An 11135-nucleotide genomic window follows, 5' to 3' on the forward strand; every position below is an offset into this window, starting at 1 on the left:
CTGAGAGAACGAGAGGGAAAGTGGATTTCGATCTTATCAACGGTGATCAACGGTCAATATGGCACCAAAATCAAAGCTGCCCTTCGTGAGCCACGCAGGTGCGAGCAAAGTGCGCCTCATTGTGCTGCACACGCGCGCACGCACGTTGCACAGTATCAAACCCCCATACTCTCCTCTACTATTTCTAAAGAATGTAAATCAACTCCTATTAAAATATTCAAAACAAAGTTTATAATTTTCCAATGTGAGACATTCAAAACTGGGTTTTATAAGAGAAAAACTAATTTTTCAATCAAGTGTGTAGGTGCAATTTCTCATGTAATTGACAAATCAAACCCATTGGACTGAATCTCTTATGAGATTAAAATCCAATACTCTGAATCTCTGACTACATTTTCTTTTTTCTTGATTACCAAATCTGGAGTTCAATTAGCCACTTGTCATAAAAAATCATGAACTGGATCATGGGCCCAGGTCCTGGAGATGCCCGAGAGAATTGGCCGGGTAAAAAAACTGTATTATCTCCTTGATCAACTGTTGAGCTCGTTTGCATAAAGATCATTTCGTTGATTCTATCAGGGAACGAGTTTCCCCGTTCCCCTTTTAATTTGTTCTATTTAGAAACTATTAATACACGATCTACATGTCTGGCAAAACATGCAACACAAATGAGAAAACCAAGCGAGCGAGCACTCAACTTGTATTTCAATTAACAGTCAAACGTCCTTGATAGTAAGAACTCGACATGCAGAAAACTCAAACGTTCTAATGAAAAGACTCAGCCGGACGAATCTGCAAAAGAACCCCTAGGTTGTTTGCATCCGTGCTCTGGAATCAGATGCTCTGAGGCTGCTCTTTTAGGTCTCAACTGCAAATTAATCAACCGTAAGAATCTAAAAAAAAATAAAAACAGAATATTTAAAATGTATCTCCCATGTGTGGTGGTGATGTAATGCAAAGTGCGAAGTCAAACCTTCTCCTCAGCACGTTGATAGAACTGTCTCAAAAGAATATTCGTAGCTTCAGTTGATATAACTGGTAGGTAGTATAGAAGTTAGGCAGCGGATCCCACAAATGTATCAGAAAATCGCAGGGAATAAACAAGACAAAATAAAGAGCTGCATGACTATCGAGCTTCAACGAAACAATTAGGTACAAAACTTGCTAATCACGAATCAGTCATCTGAACCCAAATTTAGAGGACAAACCAGAGAGAACCAACTGGGTCAATGCGATATGATCAGGTCAGACTAGTTTGATGGTACCAGTCAGCAATCAATAGTATTATTTGATAACTATTTTAAATTGCAAAATATCTACTTTTACTTTCATTATGCATGGTAATTAAGGGGATGTTTGGAACCGTGGCCGTTTTTCAAAAAACAGTGCCACGTCAGTGATGAAAATCACTCTCATTGTTTGGTTCAGCCGATTATTAAAAAATCGGACATGCCTCGAAAATTGGGACCCCACCGATGCATGAAAGGCCAAGCATCGGTGAACCGTTTCCCCCAACAGTTGACTGATGTGTTATGTGGTTCTTACCTGTCAGCACATACATGAAAAAAAGTGATAAAAATCACCTTATCAAACAGCATAGTGTTGCTCACTGCCTACGTGGCAGAAGCGTTTTTTGTGAAAAATAGGTCTTGGAAGCATAGGCATTTTTTCTTGAAAATCGGTCCCAAAAAGCACTCACGCTTCCAAACACCATGTAAAGACATTTAAAGTTGAGTTATTAATACAGTCCCATTCAAATATAAGATCCCTGAAATCCAAAAAAAAGACCCAAAATATAATGAACTGAAGCTGCGGCAATGAAAGCTTCCTCCATGCATCTCCTTTAAATTCTAATTTAATTATTAATACAACCCTCCTATTTCTCATCATTCTTGGGCTATTCAGAATTGCCCATTTATCCAAAACCATCAACAAATATGACACCCTATGACCAAAGGAACAATGTATTATAAGCAAATGTCGAACTAATCTTTGCTCAATATGCACACAGAACATTCATTGGGAATGTGATGATTAATGATTAGATTTTGTCCATATATGGTCTCTTACATCTGCATAAAAAGATGCCACCTTTGAGAGGATGCGAATTCTCTATATGAAACATGCAAGGGAAGAACTTCCCTTTTTTTCCTTAAGGGCAAAAAGCAAAGAATTTCGCAAAGAAAAATTCTGTCAACCTTCAACCATCTCATCTTCCCTAGATGTTAATGGAAATTCACAGTAAAGACCACAGAAGAATTGCAAGTAACAAAAATTTCCATTTCCAAATCATTCAATTCCTCTCCATTTGGGAACCCAAACCATGCCTTCAGACAAACCATTTATAGCAACTGCTAAAAAGTAAAAACCATTCTGCAGAAAGCTGATGCACATTTGGGAAGGAGAATGACAGAAATTTCCCACCACAGACATGGTGATAAAATTAACAGAAAAGTACGGACAGGCCTAATACAGATTTCTGATTCCCACTGCAAAGCTATAAACATTTAGAAGGTCCAAAAACCACACTGTATGCACCCATACCCGCCCGTGAATTGGCATCAATTCCGAGCTGGCACCTACCCCAAATGTACTTTGAGCCTACAAATTGACCCTGGGGTTATCGGTCATTCTCCCAAAAATTAATTCTACCACTCTAATAATTGCTACACCATGGTTACCTTGTTCGGTATTTTGTTTTGAGTGGTCTGCCTCTCTAGCTAAACCCTTTACTTGTATCTTTCTCTTCTCTATTATTTCCAGTTAATAAAAATTCTCTGATCAATTTTTTATATTTAATTAAAAAATCCTACCTATACTTCAGTTCAGATGCTACCAATTATTTGGGATCTTCAGTGCCCTCTTGGACTCCCATAAGCTCCCTTCCACAGCCACATTAATATGGTCACATTGGGCCAGATACCCTTAGCCACATGCTCATATATACATGAAAACCCTTTGATGTTCTTGGGCCTTGAAGATATGAGGGCATTTATGCATGGCCCAAGTAAATGAGACCGCCTCAATCATATAGGGGCCAAACTCATCATACCCATGACCAAAGGATAAAAGCAAGCTAGCCCCAATGCTAATCTCCTCCTACTTGGGAACTCAATCACAATTCAGAAATACCAGAGCCTGGGGGCTAAGCCTTGAATACAATTTTTTTTTTGGAAAAGGTAAGATAAATTTATTAAATCAAACTAATAAAAGTACAAAAACAGAACCTGCCAACAACAAGGCAGGCCTGAGAACCCCCCATTACAAGCACCAAATTGACTGATCTCTCAGTAACTGAGTTACATTTATGTGTCTGAGTTCTGGGGTGACTGAAATCCAAGAGATCAGTTTACCAACAGCCATCTGAACTATTTCCTCGGGCCCTCTCACTCTTTGTTTAAAAATTCTGTTATTTCTCTCAGACCAAATAGCCCAAATCACTGCTTCCGGGATAGAAAGCCAGACCAGTCTCCCTCTTTTCTTCAAATTACTGAGCTTCCAACTACAGAGCAACTCCTTAACCGATTTAGGCATGACCCAACATATCCCCACAGGCCACAGCCTTCAAGAAGTAATACCACACCTGGGCAGCAAACGGGCAATGAATGCAGAGACGATCTGTAGACTCCAGATGATCATCACAAAGGACACAAGACTTATCCAGGATCTGCAATAAGTCTTGTGTGGCAATACCACACCTTGAATACAATTCTTAGTTGATTAAATTAATAATACAAAAACCTAGAAAAGAAGTTGACCATCCAAGGTCCAATGGCAGAGGTGTCCAGATCCCCCCTCCCCATCTCTCTTATTGAAGTTAATGCGTTTTATTTTGTTCCAGCTAGGATGCCTCAAGCAAGCTCCTGCTGCAAAACTGAAACATGCCCAAGACAAAAATGTCGATGTGCACTAGAATGCTATATTGAGCAACACCATTGCTTGCTTCTTGAAAACCGGAGTGCTAGCAGCATGATGAACAAAGTGAACACATTAGTGTGGTAATCAAGTGAATAGCAGCAGGCAAAGGTTCAAAAGCCAGAGATGTAGAAAGTGGGTTGAGGGTGAAGGCCTGGAAGAGGATTAGTTCTGTCTTTGAGAAGAGTTTCTTGGGGTTGCTTTTTTTGGGTCAGATATATTGAAAGTGAGTTTGAGTGTTGATGTTCTACGATCCGTTCTCTCCTGGTCGGGTTTGTGTAGATTGTGAGTGATTTGATTTCGTTGTAGGGTTTTTTTTTTCTTTTTCTCTTGGGTGATTTCTTATCACCTTCCCCTTGTAATTCCTCTTATTTTTAATGAAATTTTATTTTAGTATAAAAAAGGCTCAAAAGCCAGTCTGGTCTAGAGCACCCATGCATGGTAACAAATGAATGTGCACACTAGTATGCAAGCAAGCTCCAATAGCAAATGATGGCACATCATTAGCAAAGATGGGTCCTAGTGAAAAGGTCCAACATTCTAACAAATACAGTACATAGGAGTTTGTTCTTTCTTTGATGGGACCAAGTGCTAAAATCAGAAAGAAAAAAGATTATCCATTCTCTCATCAAGAGGAGAGGGATCTTTGTTTGACCTTTATTTTGTTAATATCCTCTTTGGATTACCAATCTTGTTTTGCTATTTCAGATTCCTTTTCTATGAAAAATGGTAAGTTCATTAATATAAAATGTCACATATATTTATCCAAGAAACTGTGTATCTGATAATACAAAGGAAGAAATAGAGTCCAAGGCACACTAAAAGAAAAGAACCAGGGCTGCTCAATGACCAATCAAATCAATATACAGAAACATTATCCAAGGCTAGCTCACTCAATGCACCTTAGTGCATTACTTTGCAAGACTATCAACTATAGAGCTGGTAAATCTAGGAATACAATGGAAAAGAAATTCTGTCTATAAGCCAAAGATTTCACACTCTAATTTGGCAGTATAATGCCCATACTATCCTTCACCTATCCTATCAATATATGGAAGCATCAAAAACAACTTTCTGGTGGCCCCATAGATACTGATAGTAGATTGCGAACATGCATCAGTCATAAAAGTTCAGCTCTTCTCAACTCCCAAAGGCCCCTGGGTTGCCTATAGAGCAACTGTCAAAGTTTATCTTAATAGAAGTCTCGGAACAGGAACCAAATCACCACTATCTCTTCTCTATAGAATATGATTTCTCATTCAAGACCACTCAATCACAATAGATTTCATTCATATATCTCTAAAGATCTCCAATATTTGTATGCAATGTATGGCCCCAATAATCAAAGGATCAATTATAAACTGATAGGATCTCTTCTTTTCTAGTGTTCCAGCATTCCTTTCTTCCATGTACCTCAAAATGCCACTTTTTTTTTTTTGATAAATGAGCGGATTTTATTAAACCAGCAAATAAGAGTTACATGCAACCCGTGGAAAGGCATGAGATGCGACCTTTCCTTTAAAGCTAATTACAGAATTATAAGTACGAAAGAAATTACACTGAAACCCAAAATAAAGTATCCCGGGAAACCCCTTATTTTGCAAGTGAATCAGCCAATGAGTTTGCTGATCTGCCTACCCACTGAACTCTGATTGTCATATTCCTTGTTAACCATTTAACATTTTTCAGAAGATCTCTAAAACCCCAAATCACAGTGTCTGGGTCCTTCAGCCAACCCACTATCACCTGGGAATCCCCTTCAATAATCAGATGCTCTATGCCTAGCTGATTTGCAAGCTGGATTCCTTGTACAGCAGCCAGTAATTCAGCCCTTAAAGAGTCTCCCACACCCGCAGGACCTGAGTACAAAGATATCACGTTACTATCTTTGTTTCTCAGCACTCCTCCTATGCCTGAAAGCCCTGGATTTCCTCGGCTACTTCCATCAAATTTCAGCTTGATAAACTCCTCCCCTGGTGGCATCCATTCAACCCCATATCTGTCCTTCCTGGTAGAAGTATTAGCCACTGCTAACCAACTTCTCCATAGGTCATCAAAAGAGTATGCATCAAAGATCTTTAGAGTTTTCAGCCACTGAATTGCCCTTGTCAAAATATATTCTTTAACTTCCGAGAAGCTCCTTTCTTTTTCACAAAAGATTCTGGTGTTCCTTTCTTCTCAAACTGTCCACAACAAAGCTGCTCTTATGCACTTCCACATAATTCTCCCTCTCTTTGTGTGCCATTCAAAAATAGACGGACTAAACAACAAATTAGTATCAGATGGCAGGTTCCACCTACACTCAAACAACGTAAGAATCCAATTCCATAAAGCTGTAGCAAAAGAGCAAGAGATCAGTAAGTGGTGACAGTCCTCATTCTGAGATTTACAAAGAACACACCAATTAGGGGATAAGCACCAATTTACAAAGAACACCTCAAAATGCCACATTAAGGATACATATAATCTCCTTGCACCAAGGGAACACAAAGTTGAATACCAGCCTCTAATAAATGCCATACATATTCTTGTGACTAAAATGTCAAATACTGAGATTTAGTAGTAAAGTTTTACCAGATTTAAGACAGAAAAATAATGGATAAAAAGATGTTCACTGACACCAAATCCCCTTCAGCCATGCAAAAAGCAAGCAGCAAACCCCCATCCCCAGTATGTTAGCAGGGGATATTACGTCTGACTTCTTTTTAACAGCTCCCAAGCAAGGTCCAAAGTATTAATACAATACACCAGATATATTACCATTTGAGACACAACCATAATGGATAAAAAGGTGCCCACTGAATCCCCTTCAGCCATGCAAAAGCAGCAAACTCCCATATCAGGCATATTATATCGTAATTTTGGCCCATCAATACACTAAATAACAACTGTTTCAGGAATTGACAACTTTTAGGGCATAGGCAGGCCCCTGTAAAATTTTGAAAAAGAAAGAAAGTTGTGTACCTTTGAAACACCTGATACACAAGTTGATGCATATCAGGTGTATCAACACTTTGAACCTTGCTTCCAAGTACTAATGTTCCTATGAGCCATATTCCAGCAAAAAGGTTGGAAAGCATATTGGAATGTTATCTTCCTTTTTAAGTCCTTTTATGGTGTCCTCTAAGGCCTGGCTGCAGATTTCCTTCCCATGGAAGAGGATACGGAAGTGCCATGTTCCTCCTGAGATCTAACTATTCATTTGGAAGAACTTTGGAGAACACATGCAGTTATGCAAAGGAGTTGATCATCCATCTACTATTGTACTGTTGATAAAAAGCTGAGGAATGGGCTCACTTTCTAGTTTCTACAGTTTTTCGGAAAGATTTGCCTTCTCTTATTTCTTCCTGACTGATGAGAGAGTACTTGTGGACATTGGACAATCCTTCAGAACCTCTTTTCCTATTCTCCTTGTAAACTGTAAAGGATCCTAGAAAGAGATAAATAGCAGGATATTTGAAAGGAAGCATTCATCCACCGGTACACTATTTGGAAAAGTTGAAAGAACTTAAATAAGATGAGCAGTAATGTTGAAGGACTTTGAAATGCTTCGTTTTGAACATTTCAGGCTGAATTAGAAGAGTATACTTTCTGAATTTTGATGTATAGAATTAATTATATGTATCCGCATGTTATGGTTTTATAGCCGACCCGATATAGTTGGGATAAGGCATGGATGATGATGATGATGATGATGATGATGTGCATGTTATAGTTTTATCTCATTATCCATGTAAAGATCATAGTATTTTCTCCATACTCCTTAGTTCTATTTCACATTCTTTGAGCTCCCATCTTTAGTTGCCACTTTTGCATGTTAAGAATGTTCATTGGTAAAGCTTTTGCGCTAGTCAATGCCCAGGCATAAAGTTAGCAAACTGAACCACCAAATACTCAAACAACTCAATATCTAATTAGCTATTCTCTAGAAACACCACAAGGTTGTGATTTGAAATATATGGATTTATCTAGCATTGCATATAGTAGAAAACCTCAAACCTTCTAGATCTTAGGTATATACATGTTATTTGAATAATTTGATATTTATGTATCTTACACTACTACACAGTTTAAGCATGCAATTGATGATATTTACATGATGACTGAATTGTCTTGAAGATCCAATCAGCATGTCCAACAACCTTCGCCATGTCCAATCAGGACAAAGGTATCCATCCACACTGATTATAATTATCTATCATCTAGCACTAGTACATGGTTTAAACATGCAATTGATGATATTTACATGATAACTGAATTGTCTTGAACACCCAATCAGTATGTGCAACAACCTTTTCCATGTCCATTCATCAAAAAAAGAAAACCTTTTCCATGTCCAATCAGGACAAAGGTATTCAACTAACATATCTACAAGATGGTTTGACAAAAACTTAAAAATTTCTTGTCAATCACTAAAGCTTGCATTCTTGATTTGCAACAGAATATAAGGAACCAGAACAATAGCTACAGCATATCACGAAGTATGAACTTCTAGCATGAAACGTCCAATACTATGCAACCAAGAATTATACTATAAACCCATTTAGCAGAATTAATTTAAAATTTAATGTTTTTAAAACCACATTTCAAGAAAAAGTAGATGCTAGCAAGAAAATGATAGGGTGAGATAAACAATCTGTTTCTAACCTTGATTAGGGGGTGGAACAGTCCGATTATGAGTAGGATGATAAGTGGCAGGTGTAATCTTCTGAAAAGAAACAAGAACATGAATTAAGGCCTATACCAAAAAGAAAATTGCCAGGATGCAAACTTGTTACTTTCTTTGTTTTTCAATTAAAATAAACTGAAACCACAAATTATAACCTCTACCAAAATCTTATGAGAAATTGAGAATATGCTTTCAGAAATGGGCAAACACTAATGAACAGATAATAAGAAAAATCCATCATCTTGAAAGACTTACCAGAAACAACAGGAGGAAATGGTTGTGGAAGTAATCGCAGTTAGACAGGCAATTGAAAAGTGAAGGTAAGCACCATGACAAAGAAAAATGAAAATGCGGAAGCATTACCAAAATGACTCTTAAGAAAGAAAGTATTTTTAGGAGAACCCTGTTTACCTGTTATATTAAATCTCTAGTTTATATAAAATCTTATTTTGTTTAGTGTTTATAAAAGACCATTATTTGTCATTTTACTAAATTTCCTTTTGCTATCATTTTTTTATCAAGAACAACTAGAAATTTTATTAATGTAATATATGGTAGTATCCCTGCACATTTGACTAGTGACAGGGGAGAGAAATAAACTTTCAATCATACAGCATGCAACTGAGAAAAAATTAAAAGTATACAATTCAGAATTAATACTACTGCAGGAACTGCCAAACCTGGACCCCCCCCCCCCCCAAACATAGATTGACCTCCCCATCCCATCCCTTGCTAATCGATCAGCTAGAGAACACTGGCCACCCTGGGAGTCCAGTTGAAAAAGCTGTTAAGTGAAGTAGCCAAAATCTTAGTATCTCTAATCAAAAACCTAAGATGCCAAGGGCTCTCTTTAAGGACATCTATTACACAGCAATCTCCTCCTTAAGAACTAGAAAGTGCCAAAAATAGAATATATGAGATTTTCCTTTTTCTTGGCTGTGATAGGAGCTGTATAGTTAGAAGAAAGTTCTTCAAGTTTGTACTTTGTAGAACATATAGGTCACTAGTAATAGGCATTTTATAATATTCCTTTTCTTTTTTTTTTTTTTGAGGGGGGTAGGGGGAGAGGTGCAAATCTAGGGTCTATAAAATGGAGAACTTTTGTTTTCTAATTGCCTACTGTCCTGAAATGAAGTGCTGCTAGTTGTGGGGTTAAACCGAGCAATCTAGTACTAAACTGGTAAGCTTTTCATATAATATTTACTTGAAAATCTCAAAAATGGTGATGGTTTCCCTGATTTCTTTATCAGGAAACTTTGAAATAATAAAAGAGAAGTGGATAACCAGTGCATTAGAACAAAGCTATAAACAAGAAACTCATGGTAAAACTTTACTACCAAAGGAATTCAACAAGCATAGATACTTTGTAATGTAAAAATGGATTACCTGTGAGCTAGATTTGTATAATGACCATAGGCATTTTATAATCTGTTTCTTCAACAACCATGCTATTACATTTCCGAAGTTTCTAAACTTGGCTGGAGTTTTTTTTCTTTTTTTTTTCCAACCTTATTGGGAAAGAAAGACCTTAACCGGTTTAAACCTAACAGATGAATTTGATGGCCACAAATTTTCTCCTTATTTAATTAATAGCCATCAGCATTGAAGGAATTCTTTTACTACAAATAATAAGTTTTCAACGGATAAACTAAAGCATCAATACATAATATTAAAGGATCTCCTCTAATAGTATATACTAGTCTCCACAGTACCATTGTAACTCGCGCCTCCAACAGGTCTTTTCTCACATAAAGATTTCAGGTCGATTACCAATTCTCAGTCGATTACTCGATTGTATAATAATTATAAAAAAAAAATCGACCTCAAAATTCGCAATACAAGAAAGTAAATATACTGCAAACCCTGATTTTGCACGAAAAGAAAGCTAGCAAAGCAAAGGGACCGAAACTACAAAAACCGTGCAAAGTTCGGAAAAATGAAAGAGACGGAGAGAGAGGAACCGAATCAAGGCGAAAACTCGTAAATTAAAGTACACGGAAGACGTGATCGTACTTTTAGTCAGCTAAAATTAGGAAACAAAACGAAGATATTAACATAAAGCCAGTTCTTACAGAGGGATTGGAGGGATCCGACGGTCGAAGTTGGCTGAAATTGTGAGGATTGTATGAAGGCCAATCACCAAGCATAGACCCCATCAAAAGCTGCTCTAGAAAAGTGAAGACTATCGAGGAGAGAGAGAGAGAGAGAGAGAGGCTAGAGCTCCATTCTAGAGAGCGAAGGAGAGAGGAAGCCCGGGAGGGGAAAAAAACAGGAAAATAAGAGGGAAACGGAATGTTTACAGTTTTTTACCAGGTGGAGAAGCGGAACAGACCAAACTGCCCTCCCTGGAAATCAAACGTAGAATTACTGGAAACTCCTCCTTGTGCGTCCTCTGGAGTCTGGAGTTTTTCACCGTGGCCCGTGGGAGAATTATTAGTTGGAATAAATTGCCGAAACCTCCTTTTTTAAGTTTTTCACCGTTGCTGAAACCTCCCTAAGTTCGGTAATTGCAATGAAGTAGACTGCTTTTGTTAAAATAACTAGAGAATGA

At 37.7% G+C, this 11135-nt stretch overlaps 1 protein-coding gene across 2 annotated transcripts; it reads right to left on the reverse strand.

The window, feature by feature from the left end:
- Positions 1-669: 669 nt before the first annotated feature.
- LOC104613054 (DET1 complexing ubiquitin ligase) lies at positions 670-10925 on the reverse strand. Of its 2 annotated transcripts, none has more exons than XM_088889706.1 (4): positions 10657-10925; positions 8563-8620; positions 974-1035; positions 670-868 (listed from the first exon to the last, which is right to left on the reverse strand). In XM_088889706.1, exons 1-4 carry the CDS (start codon positions 10738-10740, stop codon positions 779-781), a joined length of 294 nt encoding a protein of 97 aa, XP_088745832.1. In that variant the 5' UTR covers positions 10741-10925; the 3' UTR covers positions 670-778. The 2 variants fall into 2 exon arrangements, with proteins under 2 accessions (XP_088745832.1, XP_010279045.1); XM_010280743.3 differs by having other exon boundaries at positions 8563-8623; positions 10657-10869.
- Between the last annotated feature and the right edge of the window lie 210 nt (positions 10926-11135).

The sequence above is a fragment of the Nelumbo nucifera genome, chromosome 6 (assembly GCF_055504915.1).
Source record: "Nelumbo nucifera cultivar China Antique chromosome 6, China Antique-T2T, whole genome shotgun sequence".
NCBI classification, from domain to species: domain Eukaryota; kingdom Viridiplantae; phylum Streptophyta; class Magnoliopsida; order Proteales; family Nelumbonaceae; genus Nelumbo; species Nelumbo nucifera.